Genomic DNA, 14,088 nt, shown 5'->3' on the forward strand with positions numbered 1-14,088 from the left:
GGGTGGGGGGGGCGGTGGCAAGGGTGGCGGCAATAATTCCTGTTGTCTAGCCTGTACACTCAACTGTAAATCTGGGTAGTCCTCCTCATTGGATTGGAAAACTTCCTTCTTTTTCCCCTCCTTCTTCACCACCATACATTTGCCATTCCTGCACAGTCGAACCCAACCTGGATCTTCTCTAACTACCCGTTCCCACGTAGCAATATAGATCCACTGGTTCGGATGATTCACAGCACAATATTCTTCCACTGTTCGGATCAGTTTCAGATCCCACGTTCCTTCTACTTGCCAACCTAAACCAAAATCTGGCCATTCTCCCTGACACAAATTTCTCAGCCTATAATCTCTTAGGTCCCTTGGATTCCCTGCTACGGCTCTGCTAGCAAAAAGAGCCAAAATTATCTAAGATGCATTGTAAGGGAGTGGAGCTCTTTGAATTTTTCCCTCCCATCCTGCCTAATAGAGGGGACTGTCCTGGCCTGGGCACCCGGCCACTCACGGCATGCGTCAGGAAACACAAGACAGAACCCCTTTCTACCTCCCTGGGAACTTTTTTTTTTGTCCCTCCCAGCGCTGGCGTTCCCTTAATATCTCATGCAAACCCCTATACTTGCCAGATTTCTGTAGACGTCGGACCAACCTTCGCCCCTGGGCTTTTTCCCCTGGATCCTTTTCCTCCTAGCCGGTTTCTGTGGAACCTCGCTGATGTTGCAGCTCTCACCGTCAGTCGGCGTTGGCAATCAGAGGCAAGCACCGCAGCCGGTCGTGTAGTATTCAGGGGCCCCTTCTCGTCTCACGGTAGTTGCCTCAGGCCCCCACCGCTGAGTTGAGGCCGTCCCGCCAACGGGATCCGTCTCCAAATCTCCTGGCCCGTCTTATAGGAAAAAATCACGTCGGGGTCACCAGAAAATGTAGCGGAACCTTCGTGCTACGGTTCTTGTTGGCGCAGTGGAGGAATTTTGAAGACGGACAACTGAAGGAATTTCCCAGAAAGCAGTTTTATTTCGCTAATGGCCACTAGGGGTCCCCCTAGCACAAAGTAAGTGCTTCTCCAGGGGAACCGGCCAGTGGCATGCTGAGTGAACATTTATACACACTACAGGGTTCGGGTTATGCCCGCCCACAAGCAAATTCATTGGCTTAGAGTTGTGACGCTGCCCAATCTGTGCTGACCAGCAGGCCGGCTGCACCCTTTTTGTGCCGTGCTCACAAATCTTTCAGAGCGCCTGCGTACGCATGCTCTGTTTGTTTATCCTTAGCTTTCATTTCTTCAGAAACACATGATTTCCCAGAAGTCACATGTTTCTGTGAGTTTATGCACCCGGGTCGCTAGCTGTCGCCATCTCTGCCCATATATGGTATTTCCTGGGGTTCCTTAACCCCCCCCGCCTCATTCTGAAGCCTAGCTCAGTTTCAAGCCAAGCTTTTCCCCAGGTGAGTGCTGGGGCACAATAGCAAGAAAAAAATCCAATGTTTATGGGTTCTAACCTTATTCTACTAGGTTTGGCTACAAGGTGAGCTGGGCATTTGTTCACTGTGTGTAGCTGTTAAACGCTGTCCAAATAATATTTACAGAACTCCCTGCTAATCCAAATCTCATTTACAGCCTAATAAAACATGACGCAGAAGAGCCCATAAGCAGTCCAAGGGAGACAGGTGTTGGCTTGTGTTTACAGGAGCGAGGTAAATCTCCACTTAGTTTGTTGCTATAGACAAGAATGAAAAAGTTTTCTTCCCTGTGTGTGAGACTATAAGGGTTTTACAATGAGTTTTCACATTTTGGGGCCATATAAATGAAACAAAAGCTTTAGAAGAAAGCTTGTAGAATATGAAAAATGTTCAAGAACTTTCATATCAAGTCTTGAGACTTTCAAGATATTCTTTCTCATGGAAGACCAAAAATTAATTAACCTTCTTTATATAACTAGAACTGGAGTCCATTACAACCAGAAGAAAAAACAGAAGAAGAAGCCACTTTACTATCTAGGTTTATGTGCTCAACCACAATATATACTCATGTATAAGTTGACCTCATGAATAAGTCAAGGGTGGGTTTTTTGGGCCAAAATTATGGATTTTTATATGACCCATAGATAAGTCAAGGGTCTTTCCTCGGAGAGGGGAAAGGATCAGTGGGCTCGGGCAAAAGCAAGCTTCTGCAGCCTCTCCTGGCTTGTGTGTTCTTCATTAACAATCTCTGTCTCTTTACTATGCTTACATGTTGCTTGGTTACATATGTTCTGGTTTTTATCTATGAAATGTTGTGTTACCAGGTGAGAGTATAGCGGAATCAGTAGCGTCCAGTTAACACCATGTGCAAAAGACTCAGACCAGGCAGAGGAATTGAATGAACAAAGGAAACTTTACTCTTGCTTGTAGAGTTGAAGTACAAAACAGTTCTGCAATCGTACAATGTCCATGTAGTTGCATAAGATAAATAACCTAATTAATCAGCATCAATATATATACAGCATAGCATATTAATCAGCTACTTAACCGTAGCCATTAGAGATCCTTCTCCATTTCTGTGCTCTCCCAGCAAGCTCAAATTCCAACTGCCAAACCAGCCATCTGCCATCAAACTCGATACATTGTTTGAGGCGTGGCTTGCCTCTGCAAAAAGCTGAGCTCCCTTTTTGCAGAGTTCTTTTTGCAAACCAACTTTTGCAAGGATTTCTTCCAAGGGATTTCTTTTACACATACACATTAGCATTTTGGCGCAATATGTTGGTGTGTATGTCAGTTGCCTTCTGTGTAGGAGATATCACAGGCTGCCAGGACAGGTCCATGTTTTCCCTCCTTTTCCCACCAGCATTAAAATAACTTCATAGAAAGGTTTCTACATGGGTTGTACATGTGTGGGGACTTTTTTTTACTATTACGCAGAGCTTCTACAAGTGGCCCTGGAGGGGAAAACAAGCATTCAAGGCCAAAGGCAAAATGGAGCAGCTATGTGTCCTTGTTTCGTCAGTATGGTCCCTGCGTGCTTCCTGACATGTTCTTCCTGGCCACCATGGCTCCTGATTCTCTTGTTATAATTCTCTTGATTCTCTCTCTCTCTCTCTCTCTCTCTCTCTCTCTCTCTCTCTCTCTCTTTTTTTTTTACTGTATTGTTGTTTTATCAGCATTTAATTTTTGTCAGAATTTTTGAGTCCCTTCGGGTGAGAAAGGCAGAATAGAAATGACATAAATAAATAATAATAAATAACAAGACTAAAGAAGCTCTGAATGTAACAGAAATGATTACTACTTATAAGTCCAGTATTTGAGTTGTGTGGTTGGGTATGCATTTAACTATGGTTAGAGTGAAAACTAAGAGAAATTCCTCTCTTTAATGCAGGGATTAAAGAGTGACCCACATTGTGACGGACAGGCCACATGTGGCTCTTGGCATCCCTTGGGATTTTCTGTAAGATTTCTTCAACCCATGGCCTCATCCACTTTTTAAAATGTGGGGCAGTAGTATCTTTCCAAATTGACTCAAACTGACTGAAAATACATTTTTCTTTCCCTAACCCTGAAAGCTCCCCAAAGCTCCCAAAACATGCATAGACAAACAGAGGTAAAAAATCAGCCAAAATGGCACCTAGAAGTAACATTACATCACTTTGAGTGTGCTGAAACTCACCAGCCCCAAAAGGTTGAGGAATTCCTAAAGTAGAAGTGCTGTTAACCCCATTTATTTTTCCCATAATGGAAATGCCCATTATCCAGCCACCCAGGTTGACCTTTTTCTTCAAAAGTAATTTCAAATCCTCCTTTGGAGTCTCTGAAACTTAACAAAATCTACCAAGGTTGTAAACTGCTTTTTCAGCTCCAAAATGCTCAGCCAGATGTCTTCTAAAGGCAGGCCACTCTGAAGAGTGGGATAATGATCTAAGTAGCCATGCCAAGAAGATATTGCTGTCCTTGTAGGGTTTGATTTATGTTTAGTCTAATTATGTTAAAGAAGCATGTCTCAGCTAAACTGGGGCATTTGATCTAGTGTTAATTATCTGAGCACTACTAGGTATTAAGTCCTTGATCCTTAGGCAGTATTCCTTTAAGATGTTCACTGTTAAGAACCTTGAGGCTGGCTCCTTATTAAATGACAGAGGAACAAGAGGGAGATTTTTTAATTGTGGAGAGACTCAAAATGTCATCTGGTAAAGACTTGCCAAGGTCCGTAAGGGAAAAACCGAAAAAGAATCAATGACCAGGTAAATAGATGTTCAATATTTGTCTAGAGATTAGATCACAGAGCACCGAGTTTTATTTTCACTAAATGGGTGAAAAATTTGTCTGCTGCTTGGATCTTTCAACCTTCATGGAGCATATCCTCTGAATTGCTGTGAAGTGTATCATCTACCCTTAATTGGGGTGGGAGGTGGGCTTCTAAAATCAAACATAGATATTGGAGAAGGGTGGGAAATGAGGATGGATCGAAAGCTCACATCTGTATGCAATGTAGTGACTTTTTGCATTTTTCCTCCATACCTTTCACTGCTTATCCCTCCCTTCCCATTCGAGATATGACACTCCTAATACATAGTGGCAGGCACTTATTGCTGCCACAACCCACTCCTCCACACACACATTTGTTTGCATGACATGTTGTGAACAACGGGTAAAAAGGTAAAGATTTTCCCCTGATTTTAAGTTCAGTCGTGTCCGACTCTGGGGGTTGGTGCTCATCTCCATTTCTAAGCCAAAGAGCCGGCGTTGTCCGTAGACACCTCCAAGGTCATGTGGCCGGCATGACTGCATGGAGCACCGTTACCTTCCTGTCGGAGCGGTACCTATTGTTTTAGTCACATTTGCATATTTTCGAACTGCTAGATTGGCAGAAGCTGGAGCTAACAGCGGGCGCTCACTCCGCTCCCCAGATTCAAACCTGCGACCATTTGGTCTGCAAGTTCAACAGCTCTGCACACTGCAGCACCGGGGCTCGCTGGGTACAGAATACATAACCCTTAAAGACATCACCAGAGACTGTCCCTTGGTTTTAGGTTTTAGTCCAGAAACATCAGAACCTGGGAGAATCCTTAACGGACAACTCTAACAATGTAATACCCAGCCAACATAGTTTGATGTCTACTGCCATCTTGCCACTAGAGCACAATGCATTGGCCATTTACTGATTGGTGAAAGACAAGAAGTGCCCAGGTAGTATTGAGCTGCCTTTCTGTGGCTATGAGAAGAAAAATAATGTTCAATGCCCTACAACTGCCCCAATTCGGCATGTAGAATCCTAATTAATCTTCCGTCATACCACATTTCCAGATGATTTAAAAATGTTCTCGTTTCTTCTGCTTCCACTTTCCCCCTTTTGTTGTCAGCCTGTTTCAGTTTCTGCAAAGTGAATTCATATAGAACCCTGCTATTTGCAGTTTGGTGAAACACTGGAATTCTCTGGGTGTGAATGCTAAATGTTGTTGGATTGTGCTTTCAACCCATTTCATAAGACATCCCTAAGGCAAACCTATCATGGGTTTTCTGCAGCTAAGAGTGTGTGATTTGCCCATGGTCGCCCAGTGGGTTTCTGTGCCTCAGTGGGGAATTGACCCTTGATCTCTAGTTGTCGTCCAATGCTCAATCACTACATTGGCTCAAATTCTAAATACCCTCCTCTAAACTGCAAATCCTGGAATTCCAAGGATGACAGTCACGGTGGAAGCTATATTTGCATAGTGTAAATGGGCCCACTCACCCCTGTAACCTCAGCTAACATGAGTGTATGTCATCAATAAGATTAAGGTGGTTGATTGTACTGATTGCTACTGTGATTTTATTTATTTATTTACAGCATTTATATTCCACCCTTCTCACCCCGAAGGGGACTCAGGGCGGATCACATTACACATATAGGCAAACATTCAATGCCTTTTAACATAGAACAAAGACAATACAAACATAGGTTCCGAGCGGGCCTCGAACTCATGACCTCCTGGTCAGAGTGATTCATTGCAGTGATTCATTGCAGCTGCTCTCCAGCCTGCGCCACAGCCCGAGCTGTGGTTATAAACTGCTTTAGAGATGGCTGGACAGAAAAGTGGCTTAACATTGCAAAGGTATTCTATTCACATGATGACCAATTATAGGCAGAACATAGATACAGGACCAGATCACTTGAGAAATGTAATGTATATGCGCACATACATAAAAATGGAGGACCTATTATACTGGATTTCACAAGCAGAGTAATGAAATGAAGAAAGTAGAGACTGAACAGCAACCAATTTTGTGACCTGCCCAAAATAAATTATATGTAGACATAGATCTTATGGAGAAAAGAGAGAGAGAAGAGAAATGACTTCATGTAAAAGACTGCAGAATGTGTGAAGAGATGTTTAGATCACACCTTCCGACAGTATTCCCCTGCCTGGCTGCAACTCTGCTACTCAAATGAATGTGAAACAGAGGAGCTGTAGTGAAAAGGAAACTGCTCCATCCAAAGCTGCAACTAGAGGGTGGATAGAGGCTAAATGACTTATGAATGAAGACTGCTGATGTAGGGAAGGTGTGTGTGAATGAGGGAGTTTTTGAAATGATGTGTGCAAATGTGGAGTGAGTGTGGCATTAGTAATACAGTGGGCTCTTGGTATGATACTACAATCCATGGACAAACAAATCCAATTCTATACAATAGCATTGTATAATGTTCTCTCTGATACAAAATGACAAAATCTAGGTTTACATCTTGTTTTTTGTTTTAAAAAAAATATTTTCAAGCTATGGATATTGAATCCATGCATACAGAATCTGTTAATAGGGTAAAGGTAAAGCTTTCCCCTGACATTAAGTCTAGTTGTGTCCAACTCGGGGTTGGTGCTCATCTCCATTTCTAAGCCAAAGAGCCGGTGTTGTCCGTAGACATCTCCTAGGTCATGTGACCAGCATGACCACATGCAGTGTGGTTACCTTCCCACTGAAAAGGGAACCTATTGATCTACTCACATTTGTATGTTTTCAAAATTCTAGGTTGGCAGAAGCTGGGTCTAACAGCGGGAGCTCAGCCTGCTCCCTGGATTCGAACTCCAGACCTTTCGGTCAGAATGTTCAGCAGCTCAGTGGTTTCACCCGCTGCACCATCAGGCAAATCTGTGAATATGAAGGGCTAATTGCGGCATCAAACACAATTTTAATGAAAGACCTCTCTAGCAGGCTTGGGGGGAAGCCACCTAACAGCTCCGAAGAAAAAACCAGGACGCTTTTATATTCAAAACAATCTTAACAGATTAGAGAGATGGGCCAAAACTAATAAAATGAAGTTCAACAGGGACAAATGCAAGATACTCCACTTAGGGAGAAAAAATGAAATACAAAGATACAGAATGGAGGACATCTGGCTTGACAGCAGTACGTGTGAAAAAGATCTTGGAGTCTTCGTGGACAAGTTAAACATGAGCCTACAATGTGATGTGGTGGCAAAAAAAGCCAATGGGATTTTGGCCTGCCTAAATAGGAGTAAAGCGTCTAGATCCAGGGAAGTCCTGCTCCCCCTCTATTCTGCCTTGGTCAGACCACACCTGGAATACTGTGTCCAATTCTGGGCACCGCAATTGAAGGGAGGTGTTGAAAAGCTGGAAAGTGTCCAGTGGATGGCAACTAAAATGATTAAGGGTCTGGAGAACAAGCCCTATGAGGAATGGCTTAAAGAGCTGGGCATGTTTAGCCTGCAGAAGAAAAGGCTGAGAGGAGACATGATAGCCATGTACAAATATGTGAGGGGAAGTCATAGGGAGGAGGGAGCAAGCTTGTTTTCTGCCGCCCTGGAGACTAGGACATGGAACAATGACTTCAAACTACAGGAAAGGAGATTCCAACTGAACTTTAGGAAGAACTTTTTCACTGTGAGGGCTGTTCAGCACTGGAACTCTCTATCCCGAACTGTGTTGGAGGCTCCTTCTTTGGAGGCTTTTAAGCAGAGGCGGGATGGTCAGGGGTGCTTTGATTGTGATTTTCCCGTGTCGTAGCAGGGGGTTGGACTGGATGGCCCATGAGGTCTCTTCCAACTCTATGATTCTATGATTCTATATTGACAAGTTCAAGCCTGTCATGTACAGTTGCATACAGTCAATTCTCTGTATTCACAGATTGAAACTTCCAGAGATTGAAAATATCTCCCTCCTTCCAACAAAAAACGAATCTAAAAGCAAATCATAATTTTGGATTTTATATAAGAGACACCATTTTACCCAGGCAATTGTATATAATGGGACTTCAGCATCCATGGATGTTGGCATCCATAGGAAGTCCTAGATCCAGCGGATAGTTATGGCCCACTGTTTTTGCTAGCATCCTTTTGGTGTCTCACACAGCTGCAAGAGCCCTGTGCTGGTGGGTGGGCATTTTTGGACATGTTTAGGTGAAGTTTGCAAAAGTACAACCCCCCCCCCCAATGTCTCAATGTACAAATGTGCCTTTTCTAATTGAGAATGAGAAAATGTGTGAATGTTCTTTGCATCCCTATTTTGCATCCCTATTTTGCATCCCTACGTTGTATCCCTACTTTGAATCTACAATATGACCGCCTATTCACACATTTGATATCCATGTTTCTATTTATCATAGACCTCTCTAGGCTCTCCATTGTTATTCTGTTGTATATTTCCAACCCAAGTATAGTCAAAATATAGGGCTCGCTGTTATCCATGGTTCCAGGTATCCTTGCAGAAGGTCATGGATTGGATCCCCTGTGAATTCAGGGGCCATTATGTACTTATGAAAATGTATTTTTGCTTACGGTTTTAAAAAAGAGCTACAAACATGTTCTAAAATTCACAGGATCAGTGGAGTCTTCATTTGACTCATATTGGTTAATTCCAATTTAGGATCAATAGCTAAATAGTGAGTCAGTAATTGGGTAATTGTCATTGATTCAATTAATTTACTCCACTTGGGACTAACAATAAGTTTTAGGCTAATATTTTCAATAGGACCAATCGGTTTAATGCAATATATAGGAGAGCTGTAGAAGGCTTCCTCGCTTTTCTTCACTTTTCAGGGGTTGGATGCTAACAACATGAGATTTTTCCCTCTTATGAACTAGGCAATATTTTCCTTCAAGCAATATATAGCAAACATTTCGGCATGTGAAAATGTAAGGCTGCTTACAACTTTCCATCAATTGCAGAAGTTTCAGTTGAATTTATCATGCTGTGCAAAGTATAATGAGTGGTTGGACTACATCACAAGCTATCCATTGGAGGGTTAAAGCTTTCACCAACTTCAGGGTAAATACTTCTTTCTACCTTGCACTCCAAATCCTGGACACTGTGAAGCCAATTCCAATTCTTCAGGCATAAAAAGGCATAAATATGTCACAGGGTCTTCCACAGATTACAGTGGAATTAATCACACTGATTATACACTACCAAAAAAGGAGATGCTCTGTCTGTTTACAGTTTCTTGGGGGCCTTCTGTGAACTGTCAGGGCTTAAAACAGCAGATATCTACCTCCTCAGCCAAGTGCCTCCCAATTCTTGAGGAGCTGGAGTGCTTTTTACCAGGACACAGGATGCCAAAATGAAAACATTGCCTCACAGAACTCTTCTCAAAGGCATAGTGATGTCCCTCAATAGGTTCATAGGAACAATTATGATTTTAGTCTTCAACAAGATGAAGTGTAGTGGGATTCGTGCGTCAAAAACCAGACCGTTTTTATCTAAATAACATTTCTGGGATCAGAGAGTGCTGTGTACACACTAAATGACCAGCGTGAGATTCTTAAAATGTTTCATTCAAAGGTTGGCATTTCATTGCCTTCAGAGATTTTGCTTCTTTATGTGGAGCAGATAATGTATAAAACTTGCTGCCTGGAGATCTGGTGAAGACTCTTGGTTTGGATGGCTTTAAAGGATAATTAAATAAATTAATGGAAGATAAGTTATCAGTGCTCACATAATAGTTGCAGGTTGCCCCAGGGTTCAAAAGCAGCATATCTCTGAATATCAGTTGCCAACATATGCAGCTTGTGGGCTTCCCGTTGTACATCATTATTCACTGTGGGTCCTGGGGATAAGCAGGTCTCTGGTCTGATCTGATAGAGCTTTTTCTTAATTTTGCATGTACTGCTGGAAACTATACCACTAATTTGCCGACATTTACTTTGCTACAGGAAGAATTGTGGAAGATGCTTGTATTCTGGCCAAAGGCTTTTAGAGCACAACTGCTTAGTTGTTATTCGTATACATCACCCATGAGTCTCCCCTTCAAAGTCCTCTGTTCATCCAGGAGTAATATATTTATTGCAGTGTATGTCAAAGGCAGAGGAAGTGTTGATCTCCCTACAAAATTATTTTGTTGTTGTATGCCCTCAAGTCATTTCTGACTCATAGTGATCTACAAAGTTTTATTGGCAAGATTTGTCTTGTGTGGGGTTGTATTTGCCTTTTTTCTGAGACTTAGAGAATGTAACTTGTAGAAACTCAGCTAGGAGATTTGAGCCTTGGGGTGCATCTACACTCGAATTAATGCAGTTTAACACCACTTTAAACTATAGAATCACGAGAGTTGTAGTTTGGTGGGGCACCAGCACTTTTTGGCAGAGAAGGCTAAAGGCCTTGTAAAATTGCAACTCCAATGATTTCATAGCGGTGGCAGTCAAACTGGTGCAAAATTGCATTTATTCTACCGTGTAGATGCACCCCTAGTCTCCAGAGTCATAGATCTATGCTCAAGTCACCACACCTTGTTGGCTCTTGAGTCTCATGGTGCAAGAGTCAAATGTAAGAATTCTGCCACTGTTTTTCATAGTGCTACCTGGCTAAATTAGAGTGTAAATTAAAAAGTCAGGTTTCAAACTCTTAATCTAACATTCAAACCACAATGGAAAAGCATGGAAAAGGAAGCAGACAGATTTATTGCACAGAGATGGGAAGGACCAATTCACTAGGTGCTGATGATTTATCAGCCTATAACAATAGGACATTCTTTATTAAACCAAAGGCAACACAAGGAAGATTTTTATTTTCTGTTTCAGTACTAAAAAAACTGGTTATTTCAGAGGTGAATGTTCAATACAAATGGAAAATATTAGTAATTTTTAGAGGCAAAGTACTGGGGAGTTGTAATTTTCCAGAATGTTGTCTACAATGACTTTTTATATTGGAATAAACAAAGCTGTTTCTTTTTCTTTCTGTAACATTCACATCTTTTTCCAACCACAGGTTAGTTCCATTTTTTCATCTGTTTGTAACCTTTTTCTGAATGTCTTTATGAAGATTTGTAGACATATTCTTCTGGGTTAAAATTCATACTCATTTTGTGTATGCAGTATTTGTAAGCACTTTCCCCTAATATGTATCTTTCTGTGTGCTATTTTCTCTAAAGTATGCCTTTTCTTAGGAAAATGTTTGTAATGGATACATTTCAACACATGCTTTGATGGAAGAACTGTATTGTAAAAGATGGATAAAATGAAAGATAATCATGCTGTTTTGAGGGGTTTTTTTCCCCTCGGAGGTGCAAATTTATTTAGTTCTTATTAGTATCAACAAAATGAAATTTGCTACCATCCACATGTTAGTTGTCATTCTGGCATAAACCTTTTAGGGATTAAATTGTCAACTGCTTTTGAAACATGACAAATTAGTATCTTAGGTATTGGAAACAAATGTTTGAGTGTTAGTGACAATAACTGACGAACACTATAATTAGCCTTTAGTTATCATAAAACCCTGGAGAGGTTAGGAGGGGCATTTTGGATCAGATTGTTTAGGAATTCAGCCCAAGGAAGTCTTTATTATAAGGGTGAGGAACCTGTTTCAGGCTGAGATTAGATTCTCAAGGGCTACATTCCTCTGATGGTTGTGGCCAAATGCAAAAGGATAAAACCAAAAATATCAGCATATTTTAACTTGAAAGGTTTTAATTACAGTAACTAGGCCTTCAGAGAGGCATTTTACACTGTTAGGATGGGACAAATTTGCTGTTGTTATTAAGTCGCCTTTGACTTATAGCAAACCTATGAATGTGAGACGTCCAAGTCATCCTATCATCAACAGCCCTGCTCATGTCTTTCAGACTCAGAGCAACCATGACTTCCTTGGTCAAGTCTATGTGTATGGAATGCAAATATTCAATACAAAGGGAAACCATGAAATGCTGGCATTGTGGGGAGATGAATGTGGTTCTCTGAAGACTCCAAAAGAGCCAAATCTGGTCCTAGGTCTCCCCACTTCTATCTTAGTATCTTCTGGAAATAATTAACTTCAGTGTGGTGTTTTCTCCGCAGGACTGCCCACGCCAAAGCCAAGTCGGAAGGTGCCGAACAAGCAGCATTGGCAGCTAATAATGAATCCACATTAGCCAGGTCGATGGCCAGGGAACTATCTCCAGACTTCTACCAACCAGGTAGGAAATGCAAGCTCTTCACTAAGATTAGATGAATGAAGCAAGGGGAAAGAGGGGAGAAAGAAAGCAGAAATGTGTCTTTAAAACTTGCTTTTATGCCTTCATGGGAAAATGCTGCATGAAAACCGAAGCATTTCCCAAGTGGATACATGGGAAGGATCTCAAATTCCCATTGCATCCTACTCACCAACACACCAACAGGAAGACTGGATAATTAATTATTGTTATTAACATAAGGTTGAGGAACCTTTGGCTCTCCTGACATTTTGGGCTCCAGTTCCCATAAGCAGCTCTTATCATTTATCATAGTGGCTTTGGCTTCTGGGAATTGAAGTCCAAGTCATTTTAAAAGTCAAAGGATTGCAAATATGAGTAGAGTCAAATTAAAAATATCACTTGCCTGTGTACCAATCATGTCATATGTGCATATGCTGTTATAGTAGCATTAATATAACTTCCATTTTAGAAAAATAAGAAATTATATCTGTTTCCTTCCTGAATGTGACCTTTCTCACAGCTGAAAGCTAAAAGCTTTCACATTGCTAAGTTGTATGTAACTAGATACTTCCAAGCTCTAACCTGGAGCACTCATTGTCAAAGACACTCTAGTGTTGGGTGTCCAGTAAAGCAGTGACCTTTACATGCCATGTCATCCAGGGATACTCAACCATGGCCCTCCAAGTATTTTCAGGTTGCAATTTTCACGATTGGCAGCCCTGGCTTAAAATAGTGAGAGTAATAAGCAAAAACAACAATAAAAGCCTAAAACAGAATAAATAACCCCCAAAACCCAAGGATCACGGTTGTCCACCACTGATCTTATGACCTCTCTAACCACAAGAATCTATCTTTTACAATAAAAACAGAGAAATTGCTTAAATGACTTTTTTAAAGTTCCAACTATATAAAACCGAGACTTAAACTATGGTCGAGAATGTAGAACAGGAAAAAGATTAAATAGAAAAGCAAAGGGATGAAGAGGAAGGGAAGTCAAATGCAGCTAGAGTTGGTGAAGGGGGAGTGCTGGAAAGAGAATCAGAGAAAGGCATATGGGGAAGGAGAGGAAACATGGGTTCAAGTAGGAGATGTGGCAAGGTGGGGAATGAGAAAGAGAAGCAAAGGAAAACATTTAGCCAATTGTTGTTGTTGTTATATATATATTTACACCCCCTTTTTTTCTGCCAAGGGAGATGCAAAGCAGCTAACGCTAAAAACCATAACAATGTGTGAATTAAAACCTAACACATGTAGGCATTGCAATGGAATTAAACAGAGGATTAAAAAATTCTTTTAAAACCAATGAATGTATTAAAACAAATCTATTAAGTTACATAAAACATAGCATCCCCTGGCTCCATCTTAAAAACTTTTATCTTTAAAAGCCTATCTGAATAAAATGGTTATGGCCTGCCACTGGAAGCATTATAAGGAGAGGGTCATTCTGGCTTTCCTGAGCAGTGAGCTCCAGAGTCAAGGGGCAGCCACCAAGAAGGCCCTCTCTCTCATTTCCACCAACTGAGCTTGAGGTGGAGGTGGGACTGAGGGAAGGGTTTCTCCAGAAAATCTCAGGGCCTGGGCAGGTTTATACCAGGAGGTGTGATTTGCCAAATTGCCTGAATCTAAGTTGTATAGAGCACTTTGGGTTGTAACAGAAACAGACCGGCAGCCAGTGGAGCTGTGGTTGTGTGCTTCCTGCAGCCAGCCCCAGTTGCTACAGGAAGCTGGCTGCAGCTCTTTGGGCCAGGAGTTTCC

The 14,088-nt window shown here is 41.6% G+C and overlaps 1 protein-coding gene across 1 annotated transcript in view; it reads left to right on the forward strand.

The window, feature by feature from the left end:
• Positions 1-14,088, forward strand: part of jph2 (junctophilin 2) — a 94,180-nt gene that overhangs the window by 65,417 nt on the left and 14,675 nt on the right. The window contains exon 3 of the mRNA XM_003220636.3: positions 12,218-12,336. Within this exon, the coding sequence (XP_003220684.2) occupies positions 12,218-12,336 (119 nt within the window). The remainder of the gene's footprint in view (positions 1-12,217; positions 12,337-14,088) is intronic.

Source organism: Anolis carolinensis, chromosome 4, assembly GCF_035594765.1.
Source record: "Anolis carolinensis isolate JA03-04 chromosome 4, rAnoCar3.1.pri, whole genome shotgun sequence".
In the NCBI taxonomy this organism is placed as follows: domain Eukaryota; kingdom Metazoa; phylum Chordata; class Lepidosauria; order Squamata; family Dactyloidae; genus Anolis; species Anolis carolinensis.